This window comes from Mus musculus, chromosome 17 (assembly GCF_000001635.26).
Source record: "Mus musculus strain C57BL/6J chromosome 17, GRCm38.p6 C57BL/6J".
Lineage (NCBI taxonomy): Eukaryota > Metazoa > Chordata > Mammalia > Rodentia > Muridae > Mus > Mus musculus.
This window is the reverse complement of record NC_000083.6, coordinates 49,740,763-49,761,037: the sequence shown is the minus strand read 5'-3', so window position 1 is coordinate 49,761,037 and position 20,275 is coordinate 49,740,763. Positions and strand designations below refer to the sequence as shown.

General features: G+C 45.8%; 1 protein-coding gene across 5 annotated transcripts in view; it reads right to left on the bottom strand.

The window, feature by feature from the left end:
• Kif6 (kinesin family member 6) overlaps positions 1 to 20,275 on the bottom strand; it is a 294,750-nt gene that overhangs the window by 148,810 nt on the left and 125,665 nt on the right. For all 5 annotated transcript variants that reach the window (XM_006524391.4, XM_006524393.4, NM_177052.3 and 2 more), the window contains 3 exons: positions 7,111 to 7,216; positions 5,802 to 5,937; positions 2,401 to 2,616 (listed from right to left, as the gene is read on the bottom strand). In XM_006524391.4, the coding sequence (XP_006524454.1) occupies positions 2,401 to 2,616; positions 5,802 to 5,937; positions 7,111 to 7,216 (458 nt within the window). The remainder of the gene's footprint in view (positions 1 to 2,400; positions 2,617 to 5,801; positions 5,938 to 7,110; positions 7,217 to 20,275) is intronic.

Below are 20,275 nucleotides of genomic sequence, written 5' to 3'. Positions count from 1 at the left end.
AGAAAGAAGAAGTAGACATTCGAAAAGTCTAGCCCAGAGCTATGGTTGGGTTGGTGATCCTGAGTGCATTTTTTCATATACGCAACAGTTCAGAAATTAGAGCTTGCATTCGTTATGAGCCCTGGTGTTCCCCCACAGGTCCTGAAAATCACCTTTAGTTTGGCTGGTGTAGGGTAGGAGGGGAAGACACCTTTCCTCATCTGTCATATGGGCCACCAATGTCTCTCCTATAACAAAACATAGACTGGAATAGGAGAAGTGCAACCGATTTTTTTTAAAGTCAACTTGTGCCTGGTCAAGGAGTCTTCAGGAGGAAGGCCTAGGCCCAAAGACCTAGAGAAAATCCTTTAATGTATAGGTCTGAGGATAGCTTTATAGAAATATGACTGGCCCAAAGAAACGATCTGATACAATGGGCTGGGTAAGATGGTTGGGCAGCGCACAACAATGCTCATCTCTGCCTTTCTGTGGCCTCTCTTCCCACTGGGTAGAGGACAGAATCTCTTTTTCAGGGAAGGTTTCATGATCCGGCCAGGCAAGGTAAGCCAGAGAATTCCCTACGGCGAGTGACATTTGGAGAGATGGGGTCTAGGACAAAGACTGTGTTTGTTTATGCATGTCCTCATCTTTAACTTGGGGCAAAATGAAAACTTACCCCACAGGATAAGGATTAAATGAGTTCATTCAAGGCAAGAATTTAGTCTAGAACTTGAAAGTGCCCTCAAGACAGCCTAGTTTAATCCCAGCAGCTGCATGGTGCCAAGGGAGACTCCGGACTCTCAAAAGTTGTTCTCTGACCCCCACATGCAGGCTATGACATATGTCCACACCTACAAACACATATACACATAATAAAGATATTGAATGTAGTGACTTCTTAGAGTATATGCACCCCAAATACATTCAGAATGGATGGGTCAACCGAAGGACTCAGCAGTCCACATCCTGCCCGTTTGATTCCAACCAGTAGAGAGAATGTCACAGAATGTAGCAAGGCTGTGTGCAATCAGTGCCAGAGAGGGATCAGTCGTCCTCACTTGCACAAACTCACTGCCGTTTCCCTAGAACACGGAACCCATGCTGCTGGGCTGTGGAAGAACTGAGACGAGATGATGTGGAATTTAAAGATGCAGGGGTGAGATTTCACATAATCTGTCTCCGTGTTACTTCATGATGTCTTTCATAGCCGGAGTCTGCTGCTTAGAGAAGGCCTATGCTGCTTTCATTTCCGTTGTGACAGAATATCCTGACCAAAAGCACCAGGGGGAGGGCAGTGTTTACTTGGTTCACAATTCTAGACTGCTGCTGCGGGGGAAGTTAAGGCGTGAACTTTAAGCACCACACCCACAGTCAGGAGGAAAGAGAAGACATGCTGGTACCCTCGCTTGCTTACTCTGCTAGGGTCCTTCACTCTTACACAGCCCAGGGTGCTGACCACGAGTGATGCTCTACATGCTCAAGGCCATGTTCATTCTCACAACACATCTCTGTATTCCTGAGGGAGCATGTTCTAGAAACCATGTCAAAGAAATCAAGACAAGCCCTTACAGACATTCCTATAGAGCCTGTAGGAATATAAGCCTAGAGTACAGGCTAACCCAGTCTAGACAGTTCTTCAATGGAAGACTTCTTCCCAGGTCATTCTGGGTTGTGACAAGTTGACAAATAAAATGAACAGGCCTGACACCAGACTTGTAAACTTCTCCCAGGCTAAATGCCTTAGAAAGTTTCTAAGCAAATTTGTGCACAGGAAATGCTATCTTACATGGCCAACAGGGGGCGCTCTCCATTCCTCTGTACCATCCTTCATAGTCCTCAGGGTCCAGGCCAGGGTCAGTCATGTGACTCGACAACATGCTGGTCTACAAACGGTTAATGCACGCAAAGGAGACTGGGCTTCTAATGAGCTCCTTAGAAGCCTTACCAACATCTCTATTGACAGTTAGAAAGGAAAATGCAGAGATGAGTCCAACCCTGGGAAATCCTATAACCTCATAAATTTGCTTTTTTTTTTTTTTTAAAAGAAAACCAGCCTTTGATAAAAGCTATATTGATGTGTTAAAGTTATTTGGCTGCGGACAGTTGACAACATCTCCACATTGGTGCCACAACATGGACCTCGCTCTTGCTTTCCTGTCACGGAAAGGGGTTCCTTCCCCTCCTCTGAAGCTAACGTCTCTACTTGTGCCCAGACCCATCTCACGCCACATCCAGTACCTGCCACGATAGACTCCATTCTTCCTAACTCACTTCTGAAGTCGGAAAACAAATACTTCACTTGAAAAAACCATTCTAACCAACACATCATCAGAACCTTCATCTCTGCACAGTTCAGACGACAGGTGTGATGTGGAAACCCATCACGGATAATGAGCAGTACTGGAAATGTTGTCGTCCCACCTGTTTTTTTGTGGAGCAAGCTGGATCTGTGCCTGCAGATGCTGAGGTCCTGGGTGTGGCTCGGGGCTGAGGAGAATGGGGTCCTTGGGACCGCTGGGCTCCCAGCGATGAAGGGCGAGTTCTGAGGTGGCCTGGTATCGCTTTTCTCTAGGCTTGAATTCTGGAGGGCATCCTGAGTTTTCTTCTTTTCCTTTTTTAACATATTGACCAGGATATCTAAATATCTGATTTAAGGATTTAGTGGCTCCTGAGAGATGATCATGATTAGACAAAAATTCCTAAAGCCAATACTGTCCTCCAACCAAATAATTGTGATTAGTGCCCTTTGGTGCAGCCTGGCCACAGGAACACAGTGACTCCGTGAATTTGCATGTGCAGGTGTCTGCAGCTTAGGAGGGAATCAGCCATTCACTGTGACACAGTGCTATGGAAGCTATCAAACTGAGAGACCTTTAAAATGCTGACTAACATTGGTATGGAAAAGGAAAAATGTGAGCCTGGCCATGCATCTGTGTTGGCAGAGTGCTCACCCAGCACACACGATGCCCGGAGTTCATCCCAGGACCACTCGGAGCCGGACAGTGTAGTTCATGCCTATAATCCCAACACTCTCTAGGTAGGAGGAGGACCAGAAATTCAAGACCATCCTTGTCAACTTAATGACGGGTCTATGTAAGATGCTGTCTTCTTTTCAGCATCCATGCAAAAGGCTGGGCAGAGAGGGTGAAGCTGCTTGCCAACAGTTCTGGGAGGTGGCACAAGGACAACACCCGGAGCCTTCTGGCCAGTGTGATTGATCAAATCCGCAATCTCCAGACTCTAGTGAGAGACTCTCTTAAAGTATAAGACAGAGAGCGATTGAGGAAGATACTCAATATCAGAAGAGCATGTGTGCACATGGACACTCATGTACTCAGGAGAGTTAGAAAACACAGGGGCAGTATGAGAGAGATGGCTACTACTCAGAACAGAGGGAGGGGTTTAGGTTACACATGTTTTTGAGCAAGTAACACAGAAACAATCCAACCTCCATAGTTCTCCTCAGTTTAACTTCAACTTGTTGATTTCTGGGTAGCCAATCCGTTTTTCCCTTAACATACCCAGGGTGGCCCCCATTCCTTCTTGCCTCATTAAAGTACATTGTCAAGAGCTAGTCACAGTATCTCAGAATATCTCTGTTTGTCCTCTCTTCCCAGTATGTGAGTTCTAGGTGTTAAACTCGTGTTGCCAGGCTTGGCAGCAAGTGGTTTACACACCGAGCTCTCTCTCGCTCGCCTCTCTGCCCCAATTCACATCACCATTCTGAATTCAAACCTCAGCGTGAAGGAACCTTGAGTGACTTATTCACAGTGTGAAGCATCTAATGTCACCCATGTGAACAGTCGTATACGATTCAGAACAGTGAAGACAGTGCGCGCGCGCGCACACGCACGCACACACACACACACCATGACTCACTTTTCGATAAGCACACGCAAGCCAGCCTGGACTGGTTCCTCTCTGTCACATCTCATTTCATTTCCCCTCAATGCATAGACGCTCATAAGCCGTGGCAAGTATTGAGAGGTTGGTAGGAGTGTTTAGCGGGAAGATCCCAGTCTAGGATCAAAGCCAAGAAAAGAAGCAGAACACAGACTGGGGCGAGGGCCAGGGTTGAGGCCATCCCTGGAGATGGATGGGGTAGGAAAAAGGGAAGGAACGCAGGGGTGACAACACTGTGGGCGGCACTTGGAGACAAGGGCGTGCGTGGGGGTGTAATTTGCAGTTGGACTTACCGTTACTGGCTGGATAATAAAGTGGCTAAAACTGACTTGATTTTGACATGGGGTCTGCTAAGACTCAACTAAAATTAGAGGCTGAAGCTAATGAGGTAGTTCATCAACTCTGCTTGGGTTGGTTTTTAACCTTGTAAGCTTCTCCCACCCACCTCTCTCTGTCTCTGTCTCTGTCTCTGTCTCTGTCTCTGTCTCTGTCTCTCTCTCTCTGTTTTTGTGTGAGTGTCTGTGTGTCTGTGTGTGCCTGTGTCTGTGCTGGTTCTGCAAAAGTCAGGAGAAGGAATCCGATCCCCTAGAGTTGGAGACAGGAGATTGTCCATCACCCGATGTGGGTGCTGGGGCATGACTGCTGAGAGATAAACATAGCTCCCTGGAAGAGCAGGGACCCTTTTCTAGCCTCTGTACACATTCTTAGCAGATGTACAAACATGAACATATAGCATGATATATTTGCTCATGTGTCCCCAGCCCCATGTTGGAGACGGAACCCAGGTCCGTGTCTCCAGCTCCTGCAAGATCAGTATGCACTTTTAACTGCTGAGCCACTTCCCCAACTCCTGTGTAATCTGCACATCAGCTTCACTGAAAGTGTCTTTGTAAAGTTTTTTTTAAATGACTAATATACATTTATAAAACTTTGGCAGACTCATTCCCTGTGAGGGTTTAAAGGCTATAAGTGTCATGAAAGTGTCCAGTCTCTTACAAGAAGATTGAAAGGTAAAAACGAGGAGCAATGCTGAGGAAATGCCCCCAAGGCCTGAGGTCCAAGCAGTCCCACTGGGACTCTTCAGAAGCAATCCCTTCTGTCTGCAGCGGGACGCAGCGTCTACATCCACCAGCAGCCATGGCCTTCAGCACCCTGAGAAGATGCTTCCTCTGGGAGCCAAGAAGAATTCTATCTCTAACACCCAAACTCCGCTCACTGCCTAATTTGGGAACATCTGTATTTGGGACTCGGGGCAGGAGATCTGGCTTTTAAATAAAAAGCTACATCTAAGCCAACCTCTCTGCTTTTCATAAACTAAATACTGTACGCCATCTTTTCTCAGTCATCTTCTGAGTTTCACCCACACAGCAGCCACAAAATCTGGGCCACGACGAGACTGTGGTCAAGCACGGTATCTGGTCAGCCGGCTAAAGATAACCAGCTAGCTTACTGGTTCTGGTCTCAAAACCCAAAGCCCATCACAGAGCAACCCAAAGATGTTTTAAAAAGATTTAGTGTTCAGGGATGATACTATCCCAAGATCTGAAATGTCCTTTGTGAGGATAACTGTGTCAGGGCTTGAGAGATGGCTCATCTGGAAAAGATTCTTGCAACCGAGCTCTTGATGACCTCAGTTGGATTCCCAGGTTCCCTGTAGTGGAAGGAGAAAACTGACCTCCATATCTGTGAACACACACACACACACACACACACACACACACACACACACACACAAACTTATAAAAAAAACCAAGCTGCTACTTTGCTGGGGTGACACTTTTCACTGTGAATGGGAAGCAGGCTGGGAGAGGCTGGGATACCAGGATATGTGGTAGCGTGGAGGAGAGAGGGAATCTACAGGTTGCCTCCCCTTCCAAACCAGGAGAGTGAGGGTCACTATCTCCCCCGAGAAAGGATACTGATCTCGTTGTCCCTCTGCTTGAGAAGACCTAGGAGCTTTGTATATTCTTCATCTCTCAATGGTTCTTGGCATGCTTGCCGTGTGCTTTCAGAGGAGACAGTATTCTCTAGGGTCTTCTTGTCATTCAACAGCTTCTGCAAGTTAGGGTAAGAACTTAACAATCACGCCATATTCTAATTTTTCTGCTGTTCCTAGTACACACTGGGCATGTGCTCGGCCCTTACCCTTGTCTTTCGGGCAGTCACTGGGTTTGCTGGTTATACTTTCCTCCTCCTTCCCACCTATCCCATTCCCCTCTCCCTTAGCTTCTCTCTCCTCAAAACTGGTAAATTCCTCTTTAAATAGTATCTCCTAGAGACTTCTCCCCCATCTTGTTGTAAAGGTATTTACTCAAAATTGAAGTATCCCCTCCCCCAGAGTAAAGGAGGGGTCGCTATGACTCAGGAAGCCAAAGCCAGTAGCAAATAAAACTTCCAAGGCTCAGGAAGTTCCTGAAACTTACAAGGTTCACAAGATTCTTCCTCCAAGATTACCAAGCAGGAAACAATCAGTGAAAGGGAGGAGACTCTTGCAGTGTGACCTATACAGTGTGCAGGGAGCTTTGTCTAGGTAGGTTTTCTGTGTCACCATTTCACTCATGCTTGGGTGGGACCTTTTAAAATGCAAGTGCCTTGGAGTCACCAATGCTCTGGAACCCCAACAAATTCTTTGATTCACTCAAATAGACTTGGTTGGAATTGTTTCTTTGGTTCATTTCTGTCTTATCTGAGTTAAACAGAGATTTGTTCACATCTCCATAGAGAAGGGTAAAAGGCTTCATCATTGCACAGTGTCTTCACAAAGTGTGCAAAACCACAAGTGAACACTAATTTTATTCCCACCTCCCTTATACTCCACAGAAGCTAAGCTTCAGAGACTGAGGAATATTAATACATTACTCAGATAAAGTGCTGGGGGGGGGGACTAGACATGATCATCTTGATACTGTCTGAAAATGTATATGCACACATTTGCGTGTTCGTGTTTGTGTGTGTTCCTGTGTTTCAGCACAGACATATTCTGGGCACAAGGCAGAGATTCCTGGCAAAGGACTTAGAAGTCCATGGCCAGAGTTTATTTGTGGAAAAGTTAGATCTAATTCCTGCAGCTGCTCAGTGATTGTCACAGCGTGGTTGGATGCTTGGGCTGTTTTCTGCATGTGTGAAGCTGGGTCTTGGCGCTTCAAGAGTTGGTCAACAGGAAGAGTTTTTATTGCAGTTGGAGCATGGCAGGATATGGCTGAGACCGGAGGAAACATTGAAATTTACCTTAAAATGATGAAAACAGTGATGGATTTTACGCATATCAGCGCCAACTTCCAGTCGACTCTCTGGATCTTGGTCTTCCAAATAGGATGCTATTAGTTTTTCCAACCTAAAAAAAATACATAATGCATGAGAAGCAAGAATGAGCTAGGAACCTTAGGAAACCTGATGACCTGACTTGCGTGCAGAATATTTGGAGTACAGACGATGGGGCCCATATTTTCTTAGAATTCATTACTTGATCTGACTGTGAAAGGGAAGGGGGTGAAGCATATAGATAAAGGGAAATCTGTAATCGTCTAATTACTTGGCTAATTTCCGGTGAATGCTCACATGCGAGTCTCCATATAAAAGCCATCTGAGGGGCTGGAGAGATGGCTCAGTGGTTAAGAGCATCCTCTGTTCTTCCAGAGGATCTGAGTTGGGTTCCCAGCACCGATGTTTAGTGGCTCACAACAACCTGTAGCTCAGCTTCAGGGCATCCAAATCTCTCTTCTGGCCTCCAAGAGCACTACATGCATGGCCACATTCATGCTTGTGTATGTGCACATGCAGATACATGCAATTAATTTTTTTTTAAGTTAAGTCCTTAGATTTCTGTAGGCTTCCCACCCCAGCCACACTGAACCTCTTTGCCTCTGTGCTAAGCTTCCACATCATTAGGGGAAGTAATAGAGTAAATAACTCCTTCATTAGCATCATCAAAAGTGCATGGTACTCAGCCGCAGCTGGCCTCTGCCAGTGTTCCTCATTGCCTTTTGATCTCCACGGTGGGCTCTGGCTCGTCTCAATCTTCCCATGATCCCCCAGGTCTGCCACTGAACTTCCCCTGTGGACCAGTGAGGTGCCCTCTGACGGTGTCAGGCACCTGTGTAAAAGGCTCGCAGGAAGACATGGAAACAAAACCCAAGCTGCTGCCATGGACCTGTGCACTCTGTCCATCCTGGCGATGGCCCTGCCTGAGCAACCAGGCTCTCTCCACACTTTCAGCCGTAATTTGATAACACACTCCCTTCTTCTCAAGGCTATCCTCTCTTCCTTGTGTGCCTTGACATCCTCATCACTATTCTGGACAGACTTTCTTCTCTCTACTTTCAATACTTTTCAGGTTCTTCCTATTCTTACATACACACAGACACACAGACACACAGACACAGACACACACACACACACACACACACACACACACACACTTTAAAAGGACCTCCCTTTGGGGAGGAACAGCCAACCACTGTATCCCATGCTGTCAATGTCATTTGCAGTGTTTCCTGTCCCCATAGCATTCTAGAATCTGTGAATGTACCTGACTATCCTGCTCTCCAACTCACCGTACTTCGTAAGAATGACAACAGGTCTGGAAAGATGTCTCAGTCACTAGGGTGTTCATGGTGAAATCAAGAAGCCTGCATTCAGAACTCCAGCAACCGTGTAAAAAGTCAGCAATGAGGGTGCCTGCCTGTCAACCCCAGCTCAGGGTAAGTGAAAAAGAAGGATACCTGTACCAGTTAGTCCAGCTCAACTGGCAAGCTCCAGGTTCACTGAGAGACCCCCGTATCAAAATATAAGGTGGGATGTGATAGAGGAAGAAAAAATAACATGGACTTCTGGCCTCTAAATACATACTTGGGCATGTGTGTACACACAGTCCCACACATGTGCATGCATATGAACACACACACACATACACACACACACACACACACACACACACACACATACACGATAAGGAATGATGAGATAATTCTTGGTGCTTTTTGTCCCACCACCAACATTAGACGCTCAGTGCAAATATATAGGATAGTAGATGGATTCATTTCATGGATTCCACTCCCTCTTGTTGACCCTAACCGAGGAAAGCAGAAGGCAGAAGGATCTTGGTCAGTTTCTAAGCTGCCAGGCCCCAGAGCAGCCCTTCCATATCTTCCTAACAAGATGAAAATGTCTGCATACTTTCAATTTCTTTCCCATGGCCCACACTTACCTCCCACTGTTGTTATCGTCAGCCCCACGCAGCATATGATAATTTGTGTTTCAGATCAAACTTGGGTTTTGTTTCCATGTCTTCCTGAAAGCCTTTGACACAGATGCCCGACACTTTCAAATGTGAGATGATTTGTAGCGTTATTCTATTTTCTGATTTTATTTTGTTTTCCTGAAACAGACTCTTCTACCATAACCCAGGGTGTCTTCATACGCACTAGGTAGCTCAAACTGACCTCAAACTCAAGCCAATCCTCCTGTCTCAGCCTTCTGAGAGGACAGGCATGAGGCATCTCACTTGCCATTAACTAAGTAGTGACCTTTAAGGCTGCCTTCAGGTGCGACTTTCACATTTTATCTTAGTTTATAATTTTTGTTGCTGTGACAAAATACTCTGACAAAAACAACTTAAGGGAGAAAGGGCTTTAGTTTACAGTTCAAGGCGCAGCTCATCATGGAGGGAGGGTCAGAGTCAGGACAGTGGGAGCGTGAATCCACACTGCATCCATCTTATGGAAATGGAAAGAGCTGAGTCTACTGCTGCTCAGCACCACACCTCCATTTTAGATTATCAAAGAATCCTGCACAGGAAATGGTCCTACCTACAATTTAGATGGTCCTTCCCACATCAATTAACATAGTCAAGGTGGTTCCCGCCCCTCCCCACTCAGGCACACTCAGAGGCCTCTCTCCCTGGGAGCTTTAGTCTGTCAATTTGACAGCCCTAACCATCACCCCATTTATGAATTGACTTTTGTTGTTGTTGAACACGCCTACAAACTGCCAAGTCCACAGAGAATTGTATTGATGACTCATGGTCGTTACTATGAGTTGTTGCTATGATAAGATACCCAGAGGAAATGCAAGTCGGGGAGGAAATGTTTGTTTTGACTCATGGTTTAAGGAGGGTCCAGCACATCATGAGGGGAAAAGAATGGAAACAAGAATCTAAGGCCTGCGGCTGGCTGGTAGCCAGGTAGCTTCAGAACACACTGTACATACATACTGGAAGGAGAAGAGGGGAGAAGGAGAGGGAGAGGGGGAGCGGAAGGGGGAGGGGGAGGGAGAGGGAGAGGGAGAGGGAGAGGGAGAGGGAGAGTATAGGAGGTGAAGTCCACTTAGAGACCCTCAAAACCCAGTGAAGCACCTCCTCCAGCAAAGTTAAAACACAACTGATGAAGGCTCTTGAGAGGTCTGTAACTCAACCTTGCTGATTGTGATTTTGGGTTCTCATGGTGCCAGTTTCTTTAAAGGTGTGTCCACCTTGCTGTGTTCAAACAATATCCCTTCAGCAGACCTAGAGATGCTTAGCTTAGCATTTAGGACACAGGGGGAAGAGATCAAAATAGCTGACTCGGAGGCCTGGAAGCTGCTGCATGCAGATCTCATGCTGGTGGAGACACAGCCGGGGACATCACTGTCTCTGGGCTCTCTAGAGCTGCATAGTCTATGTTGTGAGTAGTAGGTTATTTGGCTCATGCCTTCTGCAGATGCTTGGCTCGGGATGACCTCTTGGCCATCCAGGTCCTGTTGGGATCCTAGCCTACAGGTGTCCATCTCAAAGTTCTCTGTGGATGAGGAACTGCTAGCTTACCTGTAGAGTGTAAGCAGTTTCAGTGAGATGCTGTTGATGAAGCAGGGCTATTACAGGTAGCTGCCATTATCTGCTGTTTCTGTCCCTCAACCTTTACCCTCACCTGCTCTCATCCGGCCCCTCCTTTCCTGGCAACTTTAAAAAATTTTTTTGAAGTTTTTTTCTCCTTCCTTCCTTCCTTCCTTCCTTCCTTCCTTCCTTCCTTCCTTCCTCCCTCCCTCCCTCCCTCCCTCCCTCCCTCCCTCCTTCCTTCCTTCCCTCCCTCCCTCCCTCCTTTGTTCCCTCCCTCCCTCCATCCCTCCCTCCCTCCCTCCCTTCTTTTTATCTTTTTTAAAATTAAATATTTTCTTTATTTACATCTCAAATGTTATCCCCTTTCCTAGTTTCCCCTCTGAAAACCCCCTATCCCCTCCCCCCTCCTCTTGCTCGCCAACCCACCCACTCCCATTCCTGGCCCAGGCATTTCCCTATACTGGGGCATACAACCTTCACAGGACCAACAGCCTCTCCTCCCATTGATGACCAACTAGGCCATCCTCAGCTACATATACAGCTAGAGCCATGAGTCCCACCATGTGTTTTCTTGGTTGGTGGTTTAATCCCAGGGAGCTCTGGAGATACTGGTTAGTTCATATTGTTGTTTCTCCTATGGGGCTGCAAACCCCTTCAGCTCCTTGGGTCCTATTTCTAGCTCCTTCATTGGAGACCCTGTGCTCCGTCTACTAGATGGCTGTGAGCATCCACTTCTGTATTTGTCAGGCACTGACAGAGCCTCTCAGGAGACAGTTTTATCAGGCTCCTGTCAGCAAACTCTTGTTGGCATCCACAACAATGTCTGGTTTTGGTGGTTGTTTATGGGATGGATCCCCAACTGGGGCAGTCTCTGGATGGTCATTCCTTATGTTTCTGCTTCACACTTTGTCTCTGTAACTCCTTCCATTGGTATTTTGTTTCCCCTTCTAAGAAGGACCAAAGTATCCACACTTTGGCACTTCTTCTTGAGTTTCACGTGATTTGTCAATTGTATCTTGGGTATTCCAAGCCTCTGGGCTAATATCCACTTATCAGTGAGTGCATATCATATGTGGATTTTTTTGTGATTGTGTTACCTCATTCAGGATGATATCTTCCAGATTCATCCATTTGCCTAAGAATTTCATAAATTCATTGTTTAATAGCTGCATAGTACTCCATTGTGTAAATGTACCACATTTTCTGTATCCATTCCTCTGTTGAAGGACATCTGGGTTCTTTCCAGCTTCTGGCTATTATAAATAAGGCTGCTATGAATATAGTGGAGTATGTGTCCTTATTACATGTTGGAGCATCTTCTGGGTATATGCCCAGGAGTGGTATTGCTGGGTCTTCAGTCAATAATATGTTCAATTTTCTGAGCAACCGCCAAGCTGACTTCCAGATCGGTTGTACCAGCTTGCAATCCCACCAGCAATGGAGGAGTGTTCCTCTTCCTCCACATTCTCTCCTGGAAACTTTCCTGTCTCATCCTTAAGCCCAAACCTGTCTGACAGCTGGTGACAAAGGAGAGTGACCTGATCTTATCCCCCTAGGACACTCTGTCCAGCCCTGCTGTGTGTCCAGCCCTGCCAGGTTCCATGCCGATTCAGGGAGAAGGGCAGACTAGAGTTGGGTGCTGGCTGGCATTATGTCAGGCTCCTCACTGCTCACCACCCTCCCTGCAGTGCTTCAGGTCCCCCTGGTCACTCATGTGCACTCCCCTCTACTGACCCATGTCCCTGATCCTTCTAGGGGAGATACCGATGGGTGTCACATGAAGGATCAGAGATCCTTTAAGGGAACTGGAGTGGGTCAGCCCACTGCTCCCTCATTTCAACTTATTTATTCAGCCCCACTGCAGTCCCGCTGCTACTTCCAGACATTTACAAAGATTTGAAGTAATGGACAGATTTCTATATGAAGATTATTTTTATACTTTAGAGCCAAAGGGAAATAATCGTAAGTTATAAAATTTGTACAGTGTCTAAGTGACTAGAATGCCTATGGCCAAAATAAGAGATAAAAATAATATAAATTAATTAGCCATCTGTATTGATAATTCCTTCATTAAACTCTACACGCCATGACCAAACTCCTTGCTTGCTATAGGCAAACACTATGTATGCACCGGTTCTTATTCATGTAATCTATGACAGCTGGGGAATTAACTCAGAGGAGGGAACAGGGTGCACTGTGGGCTAGGGAGCAAAGAAGCTAGATGGCAATGGGACTGTAGGCAGGAGAATGTAGAAGACAAGTCACAGGGGCAGGGATAGTGACAACGGAAGCGAGGTGGGGTGGGTCTGGATGGTGCAGCAAAGGCGGAAACAGAGAACAGTCAGTTTACAGAGGAACCTAACAGGGACAGCCACTGAGGCAAAGCAAAAGACTGGGATGTGGGCAAGCTCCAAACTAGGCCAGAGCTCTGGGGCCAGTGCGGAGACTGGGGCTGGGGAGAGAGGGTGGGAGGCCTAAGACAAGGCCAACAAGACCATGGGAAAGGAGTAGAGGTAGCAGATAGAAGATGCAGGAGAGCGAAAGACCTCAGGTGGATGGAGCCTGAGCTCACAGATAGGAAGAAGGTTGCTGGGAAAGTCAAAAGAATAAAAAGCCAATTGGACAGGTCTGGATCTCTCAAGCCATTGTCTCCACAACTAAAGTCCCCTCAGTCCTGTGGTACCCAGCTACTCGTTAGTTGAAGGTAGTGGAAGTTATACCTAATCTGTGCTCCACATCTCAAACTTTTCCCATAATCCTGTCTTAAATAAGATTGAATTGATTGACAACATTAAAGTTTTGAATATGCAATTCTCAGCTCTTTAGCAAAATCTTTAACTCAGTCTTGGTTTATATTTTTTAAAGTGCAGTCTACGATGCACCCATATTTAATTAGACAGAAAGGCTTGTAAAAAATTTCGAGAGACAGATTAAAAGGATTTGTGTGATGTTAAAAATATGAAGTGAGTTGGTAGCCATTTGAATGGGAGCAACCACGTAGTCTCATGAGTTTGAATACTTAGTTCCCAGTTATTGGATCGGTTTGGGAAGGATTAAGAGGTGTGGCCTTCTTGTTGGAGGTGTGTCACTGGAATGCTCTTTAAGGTATCAAAAGCCCACACCAATCCCAGTTAGCTCTCTCCTTCTCTGCCCTGTGGTTGCTTTTAGCAACAGCGGGAGCACCATGCCTACCTGCCTGCTGCCATGCACCCTGCCACTGAAAGACCCACAACGTGAGGACTCCCCCATGTACTGACTCAGGAGAAGCAACACCCCAAATCACTCACGAGAAACGGTCTTGCTGCAAACTGCAAGAGGACTTTTAATTCATGAGCACTCTCGGGCCCACGTTCATAAAGGACCGTGGCACCCAGAGTAGCTGGGTAAGGGGGTATTTAAAGGAAGAAACCACAACTCAAGGAAGTGGGAAGGGCATTGTTGGAAAATACCAAAGATACCAGCTAAGAGTCACAAGGAAGTGCAAAGTCACAAGAATCACAAGGAATGACTGGTAATTGTTCAGGTTATCTCTCAAGACAGTTTCTAAGAGCCCCTAACAATAGCACATTTGCATAGCAGGTTCCAGCAATGGTCAGGGTGGGTCAGGGTGACTTTCTTTGAATGAACACTCTTTGAACCCAGGAAGTGGGTGGGTGGAGGAATGTCGCTATCTGTTTTATGACTAGCATACCTTGGAGCATTGAGTCACAGAGGTCACATTCCCAAGCCTGGGCCTAAAGGCCTAGAATTTTGCTTTTATATTTTTTCACCACGACGGTCGTGGACTCAACCTCTGGGATCATAACCCACCATAACTATTTAGAAACATGTTAACACAGTACTAAATCGGAAGTGAATTTATATAAGCCAAATCACCTATTATCATTAAGTTCTTGTTAGTGAATTAAATCTAGATTACAAAAGAAAGACATCCTTAGATGCAATGTGATAACATAAGGATTAGAACAACATAATAATTAGAGGTTAAACGAGCCAACAAAACTCTGTTCCTGTGGTCCAATTGTTTACTTCATGGCTCTGCTTCTGTTCCTAATGGCTCATCTTGGCTTTGCTTAATTACCCTTTGAGCAGACTATCTGAAACCAGGTGTCAGGTGGAGAAGAGATTTGCTATTTTACAACTGCCGTTGCACACCACAGGCCTCCTTTAAGCTCCAGGACATCTGATGTTCTCTCTTGATCTCCACTGGCAGGGTACTCAAGTGTACAACCCCCCCCCCACACACACACGATTAAAAATAAATTAAATAAAATATTAAAACAAAGTTAGATTCATGAACATGCAAACTCTCCCTGAAAAATGGTTTATTAGGAAATGTAAGAAAGAAATTCTTGGGTATCACGGAGGGTCCCTTAGTTTTTCCTTTGAAGAATTTCTCAGATGGGCTGGGTTCGAGTCGGGGGGATCAAGTGCATTTGCAATCCCAGGACTGGGAAAGCAGGGGCCTGAAACTCTGATGCTCTCTGATGCCAGCCTAACTGGGAAGCTCCCTCCCAAGGAGAAACACTGCACTCTGTTTACATATACAAACACAGTGCCCATTCATCACCTTAACTATCTAACTAAATCCTCTCATAATGGAAACTCCCATATGGAAACTTACATGATCTCGTTAGCTGTGCCCACAGTCCAAATGTTCCTAACAACGAGAGTGGGAAGATTTTCACTTATGAATACAAAGCGGCCTAATAGGCATCTGTCATTTGAAAGGTGGACTTTTGCCTTATGCTCCAATATTGCACTTATCATGCGTGTATGCTATAAGACCTATAATACCCAAAACTATACCATCGATTTTATATGTCTATTTTATACTAATACTAATTTTTGTAATGTACTTGAAATAAAATAACTAAGTATTTTAAACAGGGGTCCTGAGGTACCTGAGGGAGGCCCTCTAGGTAATCCTTAGCACTTGGGTAGGTACAAGCGTATACACTCAGACGCTTACATATATACATCTAAGGAAAGACTCTCTGGGCAGGCACAGTTGTTAAGGATGCTGGCTGCTCTTCCACAGGACACAGATTTGATTTTCAACACCCACCTGGCTGCCCAGTAACACTGCTCTCAAGGGATCCAGCACCCTCTTCTGGACTTGGTGGGTGTGTCGTGTGTAGACATACATGCAAGTAAAACTCTTGTAAATATAATATAATACTATAAATGTAAAAAAAGGAATTTCTGAGGGCTTGAGAGATGACTCCTTAAAAGCACATACTGCTCTCGCAGAGGACCAGCCTTTGGCTCCAACACCCACGGGAGACAGGTTCCAGTACCATGGAGCCAGGGGCACCTTGTGACCTCTCCAGAGACCTGTACTCAAGTGCACATGCCCACACATGGACAGACCAACACACATGCACACACCTACACACACCCATGCACATGCCTCCACACACATACATACACATGTACTACACACACACACACACACACACACACACACACACACACACGTCCCTATACCCCACCATGAGTGCCTGCACACGTACAGACATTATGCTGCTCAGTTTTCATCAACTTAAGGTGACTTTCATGCGAGTGTCACCTGAGAAGAGAAATCATTGGTTGAGCAATTGCCTTCACCAGCCTGGCCTGTAGGCAAGTCTGTGGGGATGTTTTCTTGATGAATGATCAGAGGGCCCAGATCACTGTAGGTGGTGGCATGCTTGGGCTGGGAGCAGAGCTGGGTCTATAAGAAGGCAGGCTTAGAAGTTGATGGGAGCAATCGAGTGAGCAGCACCCCTCTCTGCTTTGGTTCCTGTCTCTACTTCCCCCAATAATAAACTCTAACCAGCAAACCAAGTTAGACTTTTTCTCCCTGAGTTGTTCTTGGTCAGGGTTTTACCACAGGACAGAAAGCAAATTAGGTTAGAAATGCATTAAAGAATAAACCCAGAACCTTAACAAGATACACACTAAAACAGCCTTAGAGCTCACAAAGCTCTTGGAGCAGAGAGCAGGTACTGAGGATGCTGGTACAAGGATGCTAGAAGGGTGTGTGTGTATGTGTGTACAGGTACTAAGGAGGGCAAGTATGCTGGAAGGGTGTGTGTGTGTGTGTGTGTGTGTGTGTGTGTGTGTGCTCCTGCACTCACGCCCAGCTTCCCAACTCAGAAGGCAGGCCTTGGGCTTCCGATGAAAGAGCTGTCTGGACCCAAAGACCCCACTGTGTCAACTGTAATCCGTAAATGAGATCACCCTTCATGCCTCAGCCCTTTGCCTTCCTGCCTTCTGTGCTCATTCCTTCAGCCGATTAGAATCCCAAACAGTTGAATTTAGGAGGATAAAGGAATCATCCAAGTGGAGAGACAGCCTCTTCATGGAGACGGGCCTATTTAATCATATTAGATAGCGATTTCTTTAGCACTCAAATGCTTCCACGGCTCCCCAGCGATAATTAATACAAGCTGTGGACCACATTTTTCGTCTAGGTTTTAATATCTTCAAAATGCAGTGTCAGGACCCAAATCACTTGGAGCTGGAGTGTGGAGACTTCATCTGTGGTGAATTATGTCTCCTGAACGATTTCAGGGGTCTGGTTTCTTATAAAGTGAGAGCGATGCGCATTAGCCACTAATGACCTCTGGGAAGTATAAACCACAAAGGTCAGGTTATTGCATATAGCTAGCCATTTTATCAGAAGCCAGGAAGAAGCATGCGAGAGACATGAATTCCGGACTATGTCAGCAGATAATCCATTACTCCTCCCCCTTGAATGAATGCCTGATTAACATGGACTTTTTTTTTCATTCAAGTGATGTGAATTAGCTGTAAGATAAAATACTGACAGTCGCTAAGCAAGATACTTCTCAATTCTCTATCATAGAGACATCTCAGACAGGAACTGACCTCAGAAAAATAAATTACGTTGATCATTGCATTGACGCAGAGTCTCAGGCAGGGGATAAAAATTAAAACCACGCTGTGTGTTTCCCTGGCTTCCTAAGACTCATAGCCACGTCTGTTCACTCCACTACCCTGGAGCTTGATCTTTGAGACCTGCATGGTGGTTTTCCAGGTTTGCACCAGTTTCTTTCCTCACTGCTCTGACAAATACTAGCAACATGGTGGAGGCGGGTTTACCCTGGCTCAGGGTTTGAAGGGCTGCAGTCTATCGTGGTGCGAAAGTCATGTTTGCAGGAGCTTGAAGCAAGCACCCACAGCCAAGGTGTAGAGATGGAAGAACGCTAGTGCCCAGCTGCCTTTCTCATTTTTATGCAGTCCAGGACCTCAGTGACAGGATGGTGTCACCTACTTTCAGGTGGGCCTTACCATCTCAGTTAACCTATACCTGGTTCATTTGGATATGCTCAGAGGTCTATTTGCCTGACAACTCAAGAGAATTCTGTCCGTGACAACCTAGGTTGACCATCACAATGGTTCCTTAACAAGATCAGAGAGGCTAAAGAGATGGCTCCTCCAATAAAAGCATTAGTTGCTCTTCCAGAGCACCCGGTTCAATTCCCAACACCTACGTGACATCTCAAAACTTGTCTATAACTCCAGCTCCAGAGGCTCTGACAACCTCTTCTGGCCTCATCAGACCCAAGGCATACATACTGTGGTACACAGACATGTATGTAGGCTAACTACCCATATACAAACATTGTAAGAACAATTGTAAAACAAAATGAATTTAAAAGAAATACAAAAACTCCATACAACTACAAATCTTAATGGCTTTAAGGCAAAAAAAAATGTTTATGGAAGCGGTGCAAATAAAAATATAACCACTCTGGTCATATAAAATAAAGCTGACATAGTCTTGTAGGATTGTGCTGGACTCACTTATACTGAAAAATTATTTGTGGTTTATACAAAATTCAAACTTAACTGGGCATCCCATACTTTAATATGCCCACTCTGGCCACCCTCATCAGAGAGCCTGCAGGCCTCCCAGCTCTGAGTTGACCTGTGGATCCCACTGCAGGCTCTCAGGACTGGGTTTGGACCCCCCCACCCCCGCCCCCAGCCACACACTCAGGAGGACCTGACAACTGTTGCTCATTAGTGACCAATTCCCTAGTAAGACACTTGAATGGAGGCCCAGTGCTACCGTTGCTGGAAGCTTCGCCTATGGCATTGGAAGGTTTCCACATGAAGAATACACTATGTTTTTGATTGACTCTGAAGCTAATAATTCAGAGAGCTATAAAGCTGTTCAGAGCCCTGAGGGGGCTGGGATTTGTGGAGATTGACTTTCTTGGGCAAGCAACCAACTTGGTCGGAATCTATGCAAGTCCCATCATTTCTCTGAGGCTGTTTATGTATCTTTAAAATAAGGAAACCAGACGTGCACAGTTGCTTGCTTGATCCTTCTGTCTACAGGGCTCTCTGGGCCGATTCCAGTGTTCTAAATCTTTCTTGATTTACCCTGTCTGTTAAAAGTTGCCCATCTTTTTCCCTATTCGAAAGCAATTTCTGTCCTTCCAATTCCTCCAGCACTTACTTGAATTTAGGGAGAATCATATCTTACTTATGTGTTTATATAATTAAAAAAAATCTTTAGTGTGGGTGTATATTTGTCAGTGTGTGTGTGTGTGTGTGTGTGTGTGTGTGTGTGTGTGTGTGTAGATTAAGACTGATGTCTGGTAACCTCCTTAGTGGTTTTCCTCTTTATATTTTGAGACATGGTCTCTCTTGAATCTGTAACTCAGTGGTTTGACTACAGTGTCTTGCCAGGGAGCCCCAAGGACCCTTCTGTGTCCATTTCTGCAGGGCTGGGCTTACAATTATATTGTTTATCAGCCCCTACCCCACAAATCCACAGGTTCTAACCCTAACCCAGGTCTATGTGCTTGTGTACCAAGAACTTTACCTGCGACATCTTCCTACCCCCTAAAGTTAGGTACAACTTTGACTCTATATTACAGATCATTTTCCCTTTAAGAGTGACTCCTTCTGTGGCCAGAAGCCAACAGCAATTCCCTTTTGTACTCTTTGATGGCCATGTGGTGGCCTGCGGAAGCAGCTTTTTTAGCATCATGTTTGCAAAGGGACGGGCTGAGCATTTTCTTCCATTCGGGTCAGACTCTGCCTTGTCTGGATCTGAGAGCAGCACTCAGGGACAGAAGGAGGCAAAGCTATGGCAGTGCCATGGTTATGCCCTGGGCAAATCTACTGTAGCAAGTCTCTGTACTGTAGAGGGCTGAGCAGAGAATTTTCCTTTACAGTCAAAGCAAGGACTGGAATTCAAACTAGACCACATGATCACAACCCATGGGAACATGGTATCCACCTGAGTCAGCGGACAGGCAGAAAAATCCGTCATTGGGATTGGTTAGATGGCTCAGCAGGTGAGCATGCCTGCTGCTCTGGCAGAGGAGCCACATTCAGTTCCCAGCACCCATGTTGGCTGGCTCAGTAACCACAGCTCGAGGGATTCGGCCTCCTCCTCTGGACTCTCGGGAGCCTCCACTCACATATACACACACTCATATACCCACGATGTATTGAAAAGAGAAAGAAAAGAGAAACTGTCTCACCCACACTCATAAATAGCCCCTCCCTAGTACTTTACATTTGTATTGCAAATCAAGACATGTTGTACTAGGA